Here is a 19119-nt window from a genome sequence, read left to right as displayed (position 1 = left end):
GGAGCACCACACTTTTCCAGCCATTATTTATAGGCAGGAATTCAGAGTTAGTAACTTTCCAAGCACAGCCCTTCTATTATGATTGATTACTAATTTACATACACGTTACTCTGACGAGTTAGCAATGTATACACAGATATACATCAACATCTTGATTTGCTACATCCTTAAACCTTCTCAGTTCCCGGATTGACTACGGGAAGCTAACTTAGGCTTGAAAGCATAAAAAGATCTTACATCAAAGAAAACGCTGATTTAAAATAATCCTGACATATTCCACATTTTGCAGCTAAGTGACACGGAAACACCGCGGGCAAAGCCAGCGTTACGGCGCGCAGGAGAACGGGCTCTGCGCCTGAAGAGGGGCGCCCCTGCTCCCCGCGCTGCCACAAAATGGCGGGCGCCGCCTGAGGGAAGGGACGCGGAGCCCCGGTGGCCGCTGCAGCAGCGCGGCACCCGTCCCACCTCCCGCTCTCCACCCCGGCTCTGTATCGACACCGGCTCCGCGGTCCGGCCCCTCCGCCGCCGCCTCCCGCGGTGGTGAGTAGGGGAGCCCGGTGGAGGAGGTCGGTCCCTGGGACGCGCGGCTGTGAGGCGGCCGGAGCTGTCCCCCGCCTCCCCGCCCGCCATTACCCGGGCGGGCGCCTCAGAGTGACTCGTCTCCCTCATTCCCCACTCCTGGCTTCTCGCATCAGCCCATGTCACGATAATCGCGGTTACCCCCCAGGGTGGCGGGGCTGGGGGAGAAGCAGAGGCCGCGATCGGAGCCAGAGGGTGAAAGTGAGGGCGGCGGGGCCCCTCAGGCGGGAGGGCCTGGGTCAGTTCCGTGCCAAGGCATTTCCGTGTCCGTGAGCTAGGGGCTCCCGGCTGGCCGAGCCTTGGTTTGGCCGTGTTTTGTTTCTAGGCCAGGAGTAAAGTACGAGCAATATGCTCACAGATCCTGTGACACAAAGATCCTGATTTTCCTCATGTATAGGAATGGCACCGGGGGGGGCAGGAGCCCCGCACGGAGAGGTGATGACCCACAAGGGACACCTGCAGTCACTCTGACCTGGTGGTAATAAAAGTGAAAGGAAAAAAATAAATCGCACCTTGTTTTATTCTCTGTGATGGAAGATACTGATATCTTTCACAGTCGGAAGCAGCTGGATGTTTTACAACTGTAACCGGATGCAGTTGTGACTGTGACCTCCTTTTGTGCAATGCAGATGTTGACAAACTAATACATAGTATCCATTCAGGTGAAAATGAAATAACCTTGCAGAGTTTCTTGTTTGGGTGGGCTTCTTAATACCAGTCTGCTCTTTTTTTTTTTTTCTTTTTTTCAGGGTAACCAACCAAAGAAGTTATGAATATCATCTGTGGTCTAAAGCTGTCGGGCAGAAACTGTATTTTGTCTCATTTGGCTTCATTGTGCAAGCAGGGGAAGTGCCATAATCTCTCTAGGTCTTACACAGGATGGTGCTGGAGTCAGGGTGACAGAAATAGATGCCAAAGCTTGGATTTGAGTGGAAATACTAGAAACTGCTTTTTGACTGGAAACCCTGACTCCCATAGAAACTTGATTGGTAAAGGACTGAGATGTCTTCTGCATGTCCCACATACAAGTGGACAGGAAGTGTACAGGAATGCAAACCATGGTTCAAGAAGGTTTTTCTCCCAGTCTTCTCAGGCACTGGGGGAGAAGATCCCATCCCTCCTGATCAGTTCTGTAGGACAACCCCCATGTCACTTTGCTGCTTGGAACATTCAGATCAACAGGTCTTTTCACACATCACCATCACTTCAGGCTGCACCAGTTCCTCTTTTCTGGATTCTTGTGAAGCCAGCTCAGAAATTATTTGCCATCATTCTTGGCAGGTAAAATACTGTCTTACTTTCTTTCAGTGCAGGACCCATCATGCAAAGTGTGAGTGTGGGGAGGGATGGCAGATGTGTTTGTAGTCTTGTTTGACTGACAGTTTGCTCAACAAGAGGTCTTTTTTTCCATTATCAGAGGTGTTAGATGTATTTTTTCCTCTTTTCCTTCTCATTTACATGTGGTGGAGGGAAATGAACCAAGACACTAAGGGGCATTCCTTCTTTTCCTATGGGAGGGAAGAAATGCAGTGGAGTGGAAGCCAATTAAAGTATAACCCCCCCATAAGCTCCTACATGAGATGAGGCTGTAACACAGAATACAGTAACAAACTCCTTTTCAAAAATGCCCTAAGTTAACACTGTTTGTATCTCACAGGAGCATAAGAAATTGGTGGAAGTCACTTCCTCCTAATAAACGGGAACTCTTCAAAGAGAGTGCAAGAAAAAACAAATGGAAGATCCTGCTGGGTGTCAGCAGCTTGGGAGTTGTGTTTATCATGTTTTATTTTACCCACTTGGAGGAGACACCCATCACCGGGCGTGCTCGACTCTTGGTGTTTGGCAAAGAGCATTTTAGGGAGCTGTCACAGATGGAATATGATATGGTAAGATTTTAGACAAGAAATTGAAAGTACTCAAAAATTGTTGCTTTTTTAGTGATGAGATAGTCCTGTTAATGAAGTGGGCAATCAAACCATGTTGTGTCCTTTATGAGTTTTGAACTTCATGCTCAGAACCCTGAGAGGTCCCTTCATCTGTTACCTCCTCATCTTGTCCCCATCCTTTTTTAGAATTCCCTTTCCAGGAGGAGCACATAACGGTTACAAAGCATATAACATGCATGTAGCAAACATTCTTAACTATTTTCTTGTCCATGGTAATTTTTGTAAGTTCTTGTCCTGTAATTTTGAGTTCTGTGATTTCCTGTTGTAAAGTGAAACTTGATAAGCCATATCCAAATGTATCCATATTCCCATCTGTCAGAGACATGAGGTAAGAACAGCACAAATACAGGATATTTTCAAATTACATGTGTTGTATACATTTGTCCACCTTAAAAATTAGGACCAATGCATTTTTTTTTTTTTTCAGTGGATGGAGCAGTTCAAAAATCAGATGTTACCTGAGACAGATGCACGCTACCAGGTTGTGGAGAGAGTTGTTGGGCATTTGTCTGAAAGCAACAAGGACATCCCCCAGGTCTCAGCTCTCAAGTGGGTTATCCATGTGGTGGATGAACCAGGTGTAAATGCTTTTGTGCTTCCAGTAAGTTGTACACCACACAAAAAATAATAATATTGAAACAGCACTTGATATGTCTCCCACTTAATTTTTCTTCTCTTTGTTTACAGAATGGTCAAGTGTTTGTTTTCACTGGGTTACTGGAAGCAGTTTCTGATATTCATCAGCTGTCATTTATTTTAGGACATGAAATAGCTCATGCTGTGCTGGAACATGCAGTAAGTCTTTAAAGAAAGATGTCTAATATTCTTAAATTATTCATTCTAATTACTCTAGTTATGCTTTTCCCTATCATTACCAACCAACTTTTCAGTGTGACTCTATCTAATTAATGCAAAATTGAGTTTGAAATGAGTAGCCTGCTACAGTAGATCTTTATTATTTGTGTAGCACTTAATAACTGTCAGAAGACCTGTGGTGGTCCCTGTTAACACAGAGGCTGCCAGGCTTTTATTCACAGCTGTACAGGTAAATCATGACTCAATTTCAAGAGTCATTTAGAGCTTGGTCTGCAGATCCCTCTCTTACAGCACAGACATAAAGAACTGGAGGTACTCAGTAACTCTGTTACTTTTATAGCTGTTAACACCTGCAGAAATGTATGCACCTTTAAAAAGTATCTTAAAATACCTGATACTGTTATTATTGGAGCACACAGTTTTATAATGTCAAATTCTGGAATACCCAGAGCTTGGTTCTTGCATGACTTTGGGTGAGCAACAGTTCACATCATGGTTTCTTGGGCTGGATTCAGCCAACCAACCCTTTAAACTTCTAAAAAATATTTCTGATAATGAAAAAGAACTTATCTTATTTGTATGGCATCTGGTGTCACCCAGCTGGCACAGAGAGAAGTGTTGCATGATCCTGCTCTGATCAATTTGTTGCAATGTCAGATAGAGCTCTGGAAAACAGAATAATCTCATGGATTCTGAATTTAAAGGAAAGCAGCAGAAAAAAGAGAAATACATTATGTATACTGTCCCCTACCCCATTAGTGATCCTGTCTCAGTGATGTCTTATCTCTTCTCAAATTAATGTAAATAACAGTCTTGGAGGCATTTTTAAAGATTTTTCATTCACACTGAGATGTTTCCTGGCCTTTTTACTGAAGAACTGTTTCTGCTTGTTGCCTCCATCCTACCTCAAGCTGTGAGTCTCTCAGAGGCTCTGATAGGCAGAATGTATTTGTTCCAGCCTGAAAGTACCTTGTATCCAACTGGATTTTTGTTTGTGTGTTTGATTGGTACAAGCAGGGAATGTTGTGCTTGCCCTCTTCCTGTGGCTCCACAGGAAAAAAAAAAATCAGTGACTTTTAAAGTGTTTCCAAATTCTCTTAAAGTTCTAAAGAAATATCAGACAGTAAGGAATGAAAATGGGACAATTTCTGTTTGCAGGCAGAGAAAGCCAGCCTGGTTCACTTCTTGGATTTCCTCTCACTCATCTTTCTCACTATGATTTGGGCCATCTGTCCTCGTGATAGTTTGGCAGTTGTTGGCCAGTGGATTCAGAGCAAGTTGCAGGAGGTAAGGCTGGCATTTTCTATTGTCCTTCCTGATTTCCTTGGATTTCCTTGTTTAATACATCTGATTCTGCTTTAGTTGATGCTGATTTTCATTTGTCATGTTGAAGAACTTTAGGTTTCCCTAAATGACTGGATTTAGTTGCACAGGCTGCAGGAACCTGCTGCCAATTAAGACAAATGATTGTCTTTTAGAAAGGTAACTTGTCCTTTGAAGTTGTATAGGTAAAATGCAATATTTTTATTTTAAGTAGTTGTTAAATTCTTCCTGAACCAAATAAAATATATGGAATTCATTAAATATATTGTTAATGATAAGAATGGTTTCCAAGATTAATAAATTGAGAATCTAAACACCCATGCCATAGTACAAGTTACTAAAATAATCTTTTCAGCCAGCAGATATTTCAGCAAAGTAAAATTTAGAGGCTTTCTGGTACCAGTTTTCTTCAGCAGTGTAATTTACTCTCTGGACAGTTACTGATCCATTTATTTTTAAATAGAAATTGCTTAGATCATAAAACTGGAATCTGAATTAAAGTGAAAGATCTCTTTGGTTTCTTTAACTTGGTGTTTTTCCTGAGATTTCCCCCAGTTCCTCAAAAACAAGAAATTAAACATAACCAATCTGTTTTGGTAGTTCTTATGCTAATGGGTAGATGTGTGGATTCTGAACATAAATTATCTCCTAAGAGCTTGGATATTTGCACATGTAGCTAAGAAACCAATACATTGATGAATGCTAGCCAGCATTCTGAAGAGCTGAATTTGGCAAAAACAAAGTGTGAATGAATCCTGAGACTGCTCATAATTTAGACAGCAAGATTCAACTCCCTGTCAGCATCTCCTCCTCCCCACAGAGAATGGTGTTTTGGCATCATGGGCTGGAGCTGTGCTTCAGGTTGAAAGGGAATCAGGGTTTAAGCTCTGAGTCCTGTGCAAAGGGAACATCATCTGTGGGATTCTGTCCTGGTTTAAAGGCTGAGCAAACTTCAGTAATGTTGAAGGGATAAGTACTTGCAAAGCTTTCATCCATAGACAAAAGAAGCTGAATAGGAAACTGAGGTTTTTTAGACACCCAGGAGTGCAGTGTCTGTTTCTCTCATTCAGTATTTGCCTGTTGTGTTTGCATGGAAGTGAATTATTCTGCACATTTTCTCAGGATGTTTCTCTTCCTCTTCTTCCATAACTGTGTTTTGCTTCTTAAAGCTTTAGCATCCCATTCTGTGAAAGGGTTATTTGAGCCATGCTGTGGTACTTGCTTCTGTTTCAATATTTGTTTTTCTCTTATGTCCTTAGAGGCTTGACTTTTTGACCTGGTGACTATTGTGTATTTTTTATTATTGACTCTAAGTGTTTCCCAGTGATTCTGTGTAGGCCTTTGGGCATGTGAGCTCCAGTTCTGCCTTTCCCCCAAAGATAATGGAGTTTCTTTCCTTAATAAATTGTTAACTTTTCTTATTACATTTATTTGGGGTTGTTCCTTAAGCTTGTATTTCTGGACTGAAGCATATTGGTTTTGTTATAGAGCAGCAGGTATTTTATATGGGAACTAAAGCCTAGGAATTATTCTTGGAATAACCCCAAGCATGGCTCTGAGTTTTACTTCTGCCCCTCACACCAGTATGTGCAGATGCAGTACTTCATCCTCCTTTCTTGTCCACCTCACACCATAAGATTTTTATTTCATGTGAAAATTGGTGAGTTTGGGCAGTCAACATCCCTGGATCTTCCTTTTCTTCAACATACACAGACAGCTCTGATAATTAAATTGAAAAAATCATATTCATCTTTTTTTCTATCAAATTTCTGACAAGGATTTTAGATCAGAGTTTGAAGTTCCAATTTTTCACTCTAGCACATTCACAAAAGATTGTTTAAACAGTTCCATTTTTCAGTAGCTGATGAATACCACTGTATGTTAGATACCTCAGGACTCTTTTATAGATTACAACTTTCATTTCTCTGTCTAAAAAGTGCTTAATAATTAATCAAATGGTTTATCTGGCTAACTAGGAAATGGTGCTTCAGGAATGTATGACAGACTAGCCAGGGGTTTCTTTGGTGTTTAGTGAATATATGTGCACCAACACCAACTTGTCAAGGCAATAAAAACATGTATTGCACTTCAAGGAATTACTTTATCATCAAAGGATTTAAAAAAATATATTTATAATTGCAATGTTTAAGGTCTGTATGGAAACTAGGAATTTCAAAAGTGACCTCATCTCTGCTTACTTGTAAACCAGCGTGTTTGGCTTTTGAAACCAGATTTGGTTGGCTTCTGTTTTTCACTTAGGAAAGAAAAAGTATCAGTACTACTTTGGAAAGCAGCAAAAAGTTACATTACCTTTATGTACTCAAGGGACTGGACCACTTCTCTGCTGCTCTTCATTTCAAATTGGTTTGTGGTTTCTAGTTTTGGTTTTGGGTTTTTTTCCCCTGAAACTTCTAAGGAGGACAAATTTCTCTAGCCAGATAAAGAGCTGATAGAACCTTTTTGAGCTGATAGGCCTTTCTCTCTTCTCTAACCTTGCACAGTTCACATTTCCTAATGGATGACTAAACCAGGATGTTGTGACAGGTTCCTTATCTCTGCAGGAGCAGGCTGTTTAAACAAGTCCTGATTTGCATTTACTATAACATGACAGACTAGGCTAAGGCTGCCCAAATCTACATGAGTTACATTTGAGAAAGCCACCACTGCCTCTTAGGGTGTGTTAATGCTCTAGAAAAATGGGACAGGAGTTTGGTCAGCTTTGTCTTCTAGTTTGATTTCTCAAGAGCAGTGTGAAGCTTGTGTTAGGGATAGTCATGACAAAGGAGTGATTTCTGCATGCAAATATTTATGGCTGCATTCCTTATAGTGGGCAGTTTGCCAGAAGAAATAGGTGATACCATGCCTAAAGTTTAGGGAACCACTGGAATTTTTTACATAGAGTTTCTGCAAGAAAAGTCTTGATGTCAAGAAAAGAGTGAAGTGTGAAAAAATTCTGGTGAAAAGTATTTAACTTTCAGTTGCTGCAAAATGAGAATGGCTGCTGATAGTGCCCATGAAAATATAACTAATTTGAATTAATTTCAACTGAATACAGGATCAATGAGTTACACATAATGGAATTAGAGATTAAATTAAGAAAATTAATACTGATCACATGCAATGTGAGCATTAGATAGTTAAACCCCACTCCTTATGAGAAGGTTAAAACGCAGCTATGAGGTTCTATCTTTGTACACATTCCAGACCCAGGAACAAAACTTTGATGTGTTTCTTTGCAGTTCATGTTTGATAGACCCTACAGCAGAACCCTGGAGGCTGAAGCTGATAAAGTGGGACTTCAGTTTGCTGCAAAGGTAACTACAACAGATTGGTTTTATTAGCAATAAAAATAGTGAAAAAATAAGTACCAGACATTTTTCAGTTTCTGTTACAGTCAGAGGGAGTTTCATTCTTCATATAGAGGTAAACTGTAAGTTTTTGAAGATCTGTAGTTTTATGAAGTGGTGAGAAATAAAAGAATATTTAGGGAAAGACAAAGTCATTGTGGCTAATTGGATGTAATAACACTGAAGTGTGTAAAGGTGTGCACTACCTGCACAGTCTCCTTTTCTTGTAGTTTGTTGCTATTAAAAGAAAACCTCATGTGTTTGTAAAGAGGAGAACTCTAAATAGGGATCTTGCATAAGTAGGATTTAATTATATGTAAAGGTTTAAAGATTTAAGTGAAATATAGCCATAACAACAATACAGCTTTGGTGAAGCAAGACAATAATTTGGTCAGAAGCTACTCAGCATTTTTTCATAGTTTATTTTTTCAATTACTTTTTTTCCCCCTTCTATATTAAAGGAGCGGAACCAACTCTTTGATTTCTGGCTAAGTGCAATGGACTTACATGTGAGATACCAGTGAGAGCAGCACCATCTAGTGTTAATATTTCATTAGCAAAATTTCCTTTTAATAGTTATTAATATTGCTTTAAGGAAGGGTTCTAAAAATTAACTTTGATTCTGCGATTAAAACTGCATTTGTAATTTGAAGTTGTCTAAGGGAATAATACAATCAATTAAAAAATGTAATTGCTGTGTTTGTGCTCATTGCTTTCTAATACTGCAAAAGTAGGGCCATACCAGAAGGAAATTAGTCAAGTGACATATGAACATTTCTCTGGTTGTGCAGATAAGCTTTTTATAATAGTAATTTAAATAAATAAATTCAAAGGATAAAACACCATATCTGTTCCTGGGAGAGGGAATGGGAAGAAATAATTTTCATATCTTCTGCCCACTAGTCCCTTTTTTTTCCTTAGCTAATAAAGGTCAGTGTAAGAAATTTTGTTTATTTTTCTTTTATACTTAAACCTAAAAATAGAGAAGTCTGTGGTGATACACAAAAGCAATTCTAAAAGTTACTGTTCCCTGACTTTCTATGGTTAAATATATACTTCTTGAAGAGAGTGAGGAATTCTACAGAAGTACTGTTTTATTGTCATGGATTCCACAGATCACCCATGGAAGGCTGTGTAATCAATTACAGAAAAGCATTTCCAGTTACTTTTTAGGTATATTTAGGTATGATTTATTATCACCTTATATTTTGACTCTCAACTTCCTCCTGTAACTTTGCCTAGATCTGTGGAGATGATTAATTTGTTCTAGTAAATATAGCTTTGAATTTGCACTGAGCTTTTTTTAAAGAGTCAGTATAGGGCAGAAATGGTAAACCTTTCCTTCCTGTTGAATTTTCATAACTCAGATGTAAGTTTTTTAAAGTACAGGTGTTAAAAGGAGTAGATCCAGTGTCTGCATGAGTTTTTTATTGCTTTTAGATATTTTGGAACAGCTTATTCCTGTCAGGTGTATGGACCATCTAGATGTTCTTTAGAAACTTAAAATTTAAGATGTCTTTTGTAACTCAGCATCAATTAGACTGTGTATTTATTACCTTAAGCATCCAGTGGTGTTTCTGTTTCCCATCTCTTGGCAGGCCTGTGTGGATGTCAGAGCCAGCAGCGTGTTCTGGCAGCAGATGGAGCTGGCAGAGGCCATGCAGGGGCAGCCCAAGCTGCCAGAGTGGCTCTCCACACACCCTTCCCATGAGAACAGGGCTGAGCACCTGGAGCGCCTCATCCCAGAGGTGAGCAGGGCTCAGGGACGTGGCTTCTCCTCTGAGGACACTTGCCAGATGTAGTTTGGTATTAATTGATTAATTACCTGCTTTGGTGTTGATTCCCAATTTACTCTGATAGCACCACGCTTACCTTTCTCTTTATCCTTACAGAAATTCTTCATTGCAAAGCTTTCAGCCTCAAAGGTTTTATTAAAGTAAGATAGCACAGATAAAATGTCATTTTATTCCATGAGGTTTGGGGTTTTTTTCTGATTTCTGATCAAAGTATAAAATTTTTTCTTTTGAATGGCCTTTTGATATAGATGTAACAGTGCCACAGGTCTCATCCACCCTTTCTATTTTTTTTGCCATTTTGGAAATGCAGTTTTTGAGTTGGATCCCTAAATTGTCTTGACTTCTCTTGCTTTTGTAGCAAATAAAAAAATAAAATAGAGTGTTAAAGCACTCCACTAGAACGCTGTTTTTCAGCAAGCTAAACTGTGTTTGGAAATACTCTTTTTTATAACCAACTATTCTTCTCCTTTTTTTTTTTAAACTCTGTCACTTTAAGTCTTTCTCAGTTCCAAACTGTAAAGACACTTGAAGATTTATTGGCAGAGGGAGCACTAAAATGTTGAGGTGTTTGCTGACTTCAAAGGAGAAAAAAAAGACTTTCATGAATCCTTTGATGAGAATGAATACAGTAAATATTCTAAATGATGGCATAAATCAAAGTCAGCATTAGGGATAGGAGGCTGGAGAGTGGCTAGACTGGATATTTCAAATTAATATACACAAAGTTGGTACTTTGCAAAAGCAAGCTGGGAGAATGCTTTTGATGGATTTTCTAACACATTTGAGCAGCTGAATAGGGAATTATTTTTGTTGTGGAGCCTCAGTTTTAGCTAGATTGAACATAAAGGGTTCAGGATCGTTTATTTTCATGTAGTTGTTGACTGGCTTATAAAGAAGTAATGAAATAAATTACTTCTTATGTTCTACCCCAGGCATGAGCAAATAAGTTAAAGAGCTGAGCAACTGTGTAGAACTGTTATTTCTGTCTCATCTCTCATAGTTTAGCAGGTGGAGCAGCTCCCATCTTTTTACAGCTACTCTCACTTCCAAGAGCAGGGAAGGCTGGGAAGATCTTCCAAAAGATAATTGAGAGGAGATGTTTTTGTTTGCCCTTTACCTTAGACATTCTTTGGAGTAGGATGAGAAAACAGAGGCTGAATGCTTCCTGTTTTTAGCAGTTCACAAGATAAGTGAGGTTGGCACTACAAAACTGGAATAAAGATGAAAGAAAATGTGTAGAGGAGGCTTCTTGTCTGCAGCATTGACTCCTCTTCTTCTGGGAGCTGCTGCCTTCAGGCTGGATTTCAGGCATGGAAAGGGAACTCCAGGCTTTTATTGTTGCTCAATATCAGCTTTTTGTTTCATTGTTCACGTGCTTTGAGCTCTTTAGAACAGAATGTTTGCCATATATTAATTGCCAGTAGATTTTCAGAGCCCAGGAGAGAAGCCAGATAATCAAAAAAGGCCTTTTTGTCTCCAGTGTCTCTCTGTGAAGAAACTGGTGCTTCTTAAGAGTCAGTGCCAGATCCATCATGAGATTATTTGCTTTCATGTGCTGCTCTTTTTGGAGCTGAAATGGTTTCAGGACAATACATCTCTTATTAGACCAGCTACTATAGTTGGGACAAATAGGGCCAAGATTTTGGACTTCTCTAATCTTTCTCTACAGACTTTTAAGCAGGTTCACAATAAGATGCAATCATATAAAGTGAGAATTTTTCTTCAGGTAATGAAATGTCACATCTGAATGAGGTGACTGAACAGTCTCAGGAAGTGTAAATTAAAGGGGAACTATCACAGGGATCCCTTTCAAGTCATTAAAAGCCTGAGAGCAAATCAAATGAGTGTTAAAGATGTTACATCTGGTTTTCTGAGCAAGCTGGAAGCTACAGCCACACTGAGGAATCAGTACACAAGAGAGCCACAAGCAGTTAAAAAGTGATGCTGTCCTGGAAATGAAATAAAACAAATAAAAAAGATTTGCTGTGTTTTGAAAGTGTTTTCCCCTCAGACAGGGAGATGTTAGGATAGTAAACCAGGAAAACAGAGTATACTCTTAAATAGGAAACTGAAATCTCTCAGAATTCCTGCATGGAAGCTGGAGAGATGTGTTTTATTTTCAGGAAAAGAAATCATAAAATAATTTTGTATAAGGGTGAGAAGATGATCATTGTTCTGGAGACAGAGAGACTGTGGGAGTGTAGTGCCAGAGAGAAGCTGCAGAATCTTTTAGTTGATCTCAATGTTTTATTTTCATGTTCTCTGACTTGGGGCAGTGTCTGTTTCCAAGTGTGCTGTTCAAATGCAGCACTGAATAAAGCAGAAGGTTATCTACTGAGCCTTGCTTGTGATACAAAAATTCATCTTGATGTGACATTTGCTTTTTTAGCATCATGTTGTTGGCTCAGACTCCATTTTTGATTCACTGTGAGTCCTGTTTCCACTTTCTTGTGGAAATGCCATGGTGAGGTCATTTAGAGCCTAATAATAAGTTGGGATATATCAATTGCACTGCTTGTATTGTTTGCTAGGTCATTTAACTTGTCAAAAAAAGTGAATTCATTTACTTTGGCAACACCTGGTTTTGTCAAATCCACATTGGCTCTTATTATTTTTATTAATTTTTGTGTAGTTAATACTTTTTCCTCTGCTGCCTTTTGATATGGGAGATACATTTATTTTCCTTCCTTTTCAAAAGCAGGTTGGTATATTTGCCCTTTGCTTATGATGTGAACATTACTTCATAAATTAACATTATTAGTTAATTCTAGTACTAGAATACATTAATTAAGCCCAATCAAAATAGAAACAAAAATAAAAATCACTGACCTGCATTTCTATCCTCCCTAAAAGTTATTAAATATTTTGTCACAATTTCTCTTTCCTATGCCAACATCAGTGGAAGGTTGGAAGTATTAGCATTGTATATAAGCTGCTTTTCTTCTCTAGCCAGTAAAGTCTGTCAATTCCCTTAATCATCTTTTTACTGCTACTTCATTAAGACTGTAAGGGCTTGAGACCAGCAGGTAGTCTGGTGTCTGTGACAGTGTGAAGGATTAATATTGGGAGCTAAAAATTACTTCTTTTTCTATTTGCCTCTGCTGGTAGCTTTACATTTACATGGAGGTGATAGGATGAGGGAGACCTGCCTAATTCTGCCTTCCCTGCTCCCAAACATTGCAGGAGGTGACTGTGGTTGTATTAATAAGAAAAACAGCTTCACCTTTGTAACTTACAAACAAGAGTTTGGATGTTTTATTTGGGATCTCCTGAACCAAGAAGCAGGCAAGTGGCTGCCCTCACAGGAATGTGTAGTTACAGCTGTCCTGAGCAGGGACAAGTTAACTTGGCTTTTCTTTCCCTATCTGGAGTTTGTCAGTGCCATGTGAGGTGATGATGTTGAATAGCTGCCTTTTACCCCCTTGCACAGCTTTATATTTAGCAAGAACTCAGACAGAGTTCACCTGAAGTGCTGGTTTTTATCCTTGCTGTTGGGACTTCAGGTGAGTGAAACCACAGAAATAGGCCAGGCACTGTTTAGCCAGGAAAACACAGAGATACAAAATGGCTAAATTAGTTTTAAAGAGCATTATGTTGCCTTTTCCAAGATACAGCCTAAATCTTTGTATTCCCATTTGCCTTGAATAACACTGCTTGACATTAATGCAATCTTGCAGCAGCTTATGTTCTAGAAGAGAACAAGAGAAAACTCTTGGTTTATCACAAATGTCAGTTTAGGAATGGATTGGTCACTGAAGCAGAAGAGTGTTCAGCAGTACAGTTACATTTGGTGGCTGCATGGACAATCATAGAAACAGCTGTAGAAAAACAAGCTGTGAAAGCTTTAGTCATATTTTTAAAAACTTAGACAGGAACAATATTTGCATGCCTAATCCAGACTTGTGTCTCCAGTAATTTGAATTTTACATTTCAGCAAGAAACAACTGGAGAAACTCTTGCTACATTTTTGGAATGTGTCTTTTTCCAAAACCATTTGTTAATTTTAAATTCTGTTTGTTTCTAGCCATTTACAGCAAACTCTATCAGTTCACTGTAGTAAAGTTAGAGGAGAAATATGTTTTGGAACCTCCTTACAGATAAAAATGAGTTAAGAAGCTCTGCTCTTCTATTTTAAAATCTGCTGTAGTAAGATGTTTCCAGTGCCTTCCATGGAAGAATATCAAAGTGTTTCAAAGTGATGGGCAAATACTTGTGCAGAGCTGTACTGGAATATTTGATTTGATATTTCAGACAAAGCTAGTGGATATAAAGCAGATTCAAAAATTTTGCTCTGTCTACAATGCAATGCTAGGACTGCTATGAAAACTGTGTTTTGTCTTCCTCCTCATGAATCCATGTAGAACAAATTAATCAGGATGTGTTTTCTGCTGACAGTCCCAAATACTGGCCAGGAGTCACCTGGCTGCAGCTCTGGCCATTGCTTTTCAGGAATCCATGATTATGAAGTGGAATAAAATGCACATTTGAACTGGTTTCTCTATGAAAGGATTAAAAACAGAGCTGGATGTAAATCTGCCCATGGTTTATGCTGTTAATTGAGGCCAGGACAATATTGAACAAATGTGACCATTGATTAATGGTAACCATCAGACTTGTTGTGGTCTTGGTGTTTCATTTTGCATATCTTGAAAAAGTAGTTCTCAGTGATGATGTAGAACCCTTTAGAGTTCTAGAGTTCTACATGTAATATTTTGCTCTATGATACATAGGATCTACTTTTCTTAATTAGTTTAAATGAGTTCTAGGAGGATCCATGGATCCCAGTAGTTCTGTGTACAGCTGCTTAACAAAGCACCTCATCACTTGTTGTGTGCCAAACACAGGAGCTGCCAGTTTGTGTGGTCTAATTAAGGTATGTTCAGTTTGTGACAATGAACACAATTTAAGCATCCTTTAGAAGACCTGACTTTGAACAGTTTGGTATCAGTTTCTCCACAGAGCCTTTGAGATGTGAGATTCATCCACTGCCATTCCTTTCTCAGATTGCCAGGCAGACAGATCTGGGAGGAATGTGCTTGTGCTAATGAATTTTGGTTCTCTGGGAGATTCTCTGGCTCCTTTGTGCCTCTACTTTCTTACTTCTAAAATGCAAGCACTGGCACTTACTCAGTGAGCAGGGCTAAGTTAAAGTTTGGTCTTTTTATTCAGAGAAATTGTTACATTCTAGAGACATTATTTTCTTGTGACCTGATTTTCTCATAATACTTGGAGACTTGGAATACTCCAAATGCTTCTTGGAGATGAGATCACTTGTGTAACAGGAGTTTAGCTATACTGATGAACCATCTGGATCTCTGTGCCAAACAGTTAAAAGTCCATTATGTTATTGGAGATTTTCCCTCCTTTTTGGAGTCAGACATCTATGTATAGTTACTTCAATAATAGAACATATCTGAGGAAGTAAATTATTCAGAGCCTTTTTTTCCTTGATGCAGTAATTTTCATTTGCATTTGAATGTAAATATAAATATAAAAATATGAAGCTGAGTGCAGTATGTGGGCTGGGGCTGTGGGCTATGGGCTGGATATACCCCCACTTAATTAAGTGGATTTCCTGCTGGGATTTTTCTTCTCTCTGAGGCATTTTAGAGTATGGATTGATTCAACTTTTTTCTTCAAAGTAGCCTGAAAGGGCTACAAAAAGTTAGGTTTATATGTGAATATAAATTAAAAGGTACTGATGTGGACAAGAATCACAGCATTGGAGAACTTTCTGTTTAATTATGTTGTACCTTTCAGAGTATCCATCCTTGGAGATCACGGTGTGAGAAAATAATTTCACTCTTCATTTTTCCCATTGTTTTACCATATTGCTCCATTTTGTCACAGGAATTCCTGGTTTCTGTTGAGAAGTTGCTCAGTAACAATTCAGGCTCACTATTACACTAACCAATGTGCAAATGCAAACCTGTCTGGAAAGCCAAAGTCACTGACTGAAACCTTTCTTGTTTTTCCTATTTGATTTGTTTTCCCATGTGTTCACAGGCTCTTAAAATAAGAGAGAGCTGCAATTGCCCATCTCTTTCTGGACCAGATCCTCGCCTTATTTTCAGACTTAACATGCAACATCTCCTGGAATCATCCAAAGGTCGAGCACCCCCAAATTCTACAAAGCAAGATCCCTCAAAACCAAAACTGGACTTGCCTCACACTCAAAAAGTGGAAGATATGCCAGTGACTTTTGCAGTTAAACCCACGAGCTGATGACATCAATTTTCACTTTTTATGGAATTGGTGGTCCCTGAAGGTCTATCTTATAACACAAAATTGTCTTTGAACCATGAAGAAGATGTAGCCACTCAGATTCTCCATTTCTTTTGTGTGATCTCTCACTCAAAGCAATAAGGAACTGTGCCCACACAAGAAGAGCAGTGTGTTGGAGCAGAAAGTTTCTTATTCATTAAGAGTTACTAAAATAAATCACTTCTCAGGGGAAAGATAATCTCATACAATCCAGTCACACAGTGTAATTTTCAGCTTTATCAGGCTCACCTTGATCAGAGGACAGATGAGCCAGAAGTGTCCCTAAAGCAGAGGGAAAAGTATAATTTTCATCACTTAAGTTGTCTGGTTTATCTTGCCATAATTTGGGTTAGATCTACTCAGCTTCATTTGAGAAATAATGAGAAGAGCTTACTGCCTGCTCCACATACAGGCTGTTTAAAAATATTAAGCTGAGAAGTGATAATAGCTATGGGCTAGATACACCCTCACTTAATTAGGTGGATTTACTGCTGGGATTTTGCTTCTTTCTGAGGCATTTTAGAATGTGGATTGATTCAACATTTTTCTTCAAAGTAACCTGAAAGGGTTGCACCAAGTTCAGTTTAAAAAAAGGAGCGAGATAATTTTCAGGGAAGTCTTCCTTCTGGAGGAAGCACTGAAGGAATCATGTAGCACCAAATGCTTTACAAAGATGCCTCTTGTCTTTTTTAAATGATCAGGGTGCCTCATCAGAGGGCAGTTTTGCTGCCACAACATTAGATTTGGATATGTCCATTTGGATAGAAATGATTGCTATGTGGAGTATATTACATAGGAGACAAATACAAAGCTTCTTGACTGCACAGCTTTTGCAGATGACTTATCATGAAAATGACTTCTTGTCAGGAAACTGGCATCTAAAGCTGAGCATCCCTCCCTCCCTCCTTCCCTCCCTCCCTCTCTCTCTTTCTCCCCTTGCAGCCACACTTTTTACACCCTGGAGAAAAATATGGACAATGTAGGTAAAGCTCTGCCTTTCAGGATTGGTGACCCAATGTACCCAGCATGTTAATCTCTGTTTGCACATGTTTGAGTTGTCCTTGCTTTGCAGTTGATGGAAATACTGAAATGTTGATCTTGCAGGAAGATGTAGAAAGAGGTGGCAGTGAATTAAAATAAAAAAGGGAAATCCTGTTCCTTCATCTGTAAAGATGTATTTGCTGTTATGCTTTTTGTTATTCATTTGATCAAAACAAAAATCTCTTTCATAAATGTTGTGTCTTACTTGAAGAAAACATCCAAAATATTTTACAGGTTATCCTATTTGGAGACATTCTTTTTTTTTATATGGAGAAAGGTATACTTAATAATATTTCTTCAATTAAATTAGAATACAAGCTTTCAAGAAGGAAAAAATAACCTATTCAGTGCTGAAAAACAGATTGTGAAACAAGTAATGCTTTCAATGACTTCAGTCAATGAATCTGGGTCCTTTGAGAAACACCAGCAAGTCCCTTGTCTCTGTTCAGAGGTAAGTTGATGTCTGTGTAATGCTGATGATTCTGGGTCTGATTATATAGGTCTATATTGGCTGCATATTGCTTACAAGCTGTTTTTAAATCTCTGCTCAATCCTGCTGGCAGGAGGCAGAAGGTCCAGCCTGACCATTATTCATCCATCCATTTTTATTCTTGGTGACAGGAGTTTTTGTAACAGAGGCTCAGTGATGTGTTGCAGCATTTGGACATTGTCACCTGAAGGTAAACAGAAAAATACACCATTTAGATTTCCCTGTGGACCTCAGAGTTTATCCTGCAGCACCAAAACCCCAACGCTGCTGCCTCTCTCTTGCTCAGTGTCAGAGCTTGTTTTGTTATCCAGGGCTGCTGCTTGACATGCAACTGGATGCTTGTGTCTGGTAGGACTGAGGAGAGCAAACGAGTTTTTATAGCATTCAGGATGAAGTATGAAACACACAAATTTCATATTTCTGCTGTCTCTTTTAAGTGACTGAAGTACTGCAGTTGAAGGCAGGAGATGCAATTTTCAAGTTCACCAAGGGAGCTTTTTTAAGATTTGTAAGTAAATAGTCTTGAAACCATGATCATGGTGATGTGAGAGAAAAGGTTTCAAGGGAGGGATAATTCCTTCCATTAGACTGACAAGGGGATTATGTATTTTTTCCAACTGTACTCATCTAATAAAACACACCCCTCTTTTTACAAACATATACACACAAATATAAAGTGCACACACAACACACACAGGCCTCTACACTAGAACACTATATATTTAAATACTGCTTAAATTGTTTCAAATGTATAGTTTTACATATAAGGTGGGATGCTGAAAATTTCAGGTTTTAATTTACATTTTAATTCATCCCTAATACTTTTCTCAAGTGCTTTGGAAAGGGTTTCTACTTTCTATTTTGCTTGTGTCTAACATAGAAAATGCCTTATATTCATCTGCCTCTTGGAAGGCACTTTTTTCTTAAATTCTTACTGAATACTCTTGTGCTTCTGCCTGTATTGCTAAAGCATTTTCTTTTTTCTTTCTTGAACAGAAAAAAACTGTTGCCTTCCATAGTAAACATTTCCCTTTTAAAGTCAAAGAACATATAATAATTTTGTGTGGGCATATATAATAGTATACATAGTATCTTAATATATAAACTATAATAATATATTATTAATCATTAAAATATAATTTCAAACTATATCCCTTAGGAAAATACTGGTGTTACAAGCTTCTGATTTTCTGTAGAAACTTTCTATTGCAATTGCAATGCACTGTGGCACAGGAAGAGCAGATCTAGAAGTGCTGTTGAAAGAATTCAGTGCTATTCAGGGAGAATAGTGGTAAAGTGAAAAAAGCTAAGGTAGACCAGTAAAAATTCATCTGGATTTCCCACCTCCTGTACTTTGTGCTGCACTTCACAGCCTCCTGCTGTAAGAGTAAAAACATGGTACAAATTTCACTCTTAATGCATTTACTGTAGTGGAAATGTTGAGAGATTTTGAGGTGCATTCAAGGCAGTTCTGCAGTAAAAATGGCTCCTTTTACCTTTTGGTTTATCAAGTTTAC

General features: G+C 38.7%; 1 protein-coding gene across 2 annotated transcripts; it reads left to right on the top strand.

Annotated features, from left to right (window-relative positions):
• The first annotated feature begins 415 nt into the window (after window positions 1-415).
• On the top strand, window positions 416-17337 carry OMA1 (OMA1 zinc metallopeptidase). Of its 2 annotated transcripts, XM_058030104.1 has the most exons (9): window positions 416-540; window positions 1329-1860; window positions 2237-2465; window positions 2953-3126; window positions 3213-3320; window positions 4500-4628; window positions 7904-7978; window positions 9610-9759; window positions 15814-17337. In XM_058030104.1, exons 2-9 carry the CDS (start codon window positions 1349-1351, stop codon window positions 16030-16032), a joined length of 1596 nt encoding a protein of 531 aa, XP_057886087.1. In that variant the 5' UTR covers window positions 416-540; window positions 1329-1348; the 3' UTR covers window positions 16033-17337. The 2 variants fall into 2 exon arrangements, with proteins under 2 accessions (XP_057886087.1, XP_057886088.1); XM_058030105.1 differs by lacking the exon at window positions 9610-9759.
• The last annotated feature ends 1782 nt before the right edge of the window (window positions 17338-19119 follow it).

The sequence above is a fragment of the Melospiza georgiana genome, chromosome 9 (assembly GCF_028018845.1).
Source record: "Melospiza georgiana isolate bMelGeo1 chromosome 9, bMelGeo1.pri, whole genome shotgun sequence".
NCBI lineage: Eukaryota > Metazoa > Chordata > Aves > Passeriformes > Passerellidae > Melospiza > Melospiza georgiana.
Note: the sequence above shows the minus strand (reverse complement) of the source record. Positions and strands in the feature narration are given on the sequence as shown.

What these genes read in the sequence shown, in the direction of transcription:
- OMA1 (XM_058030104.1), top strand. Translation starts at nt 1,349, where the DNA reads ATGAATATCATCTGTGGTCTAAAGCTGTCGGGCAGAAACTGTATTTTG. An exon ending in TTCAGAGCAAGTTGCAGGAG is followed by an intron (nt 4,629 to 7,903) that starts GTAAGGCTGGCA and finishes GTTTCTTTGCAG; the next exon opens with TTCATGTTTGATAGACCCTA. An exon ending in GACTTCAGTTTGCTGCAAAG is followed by an intron (nt 7,979 to 9,609) that starts GTAACTACAACA and finishes ATCTCTTGGCAG; the next exon opens with GCCTGTGTGGATGTCAGAGC.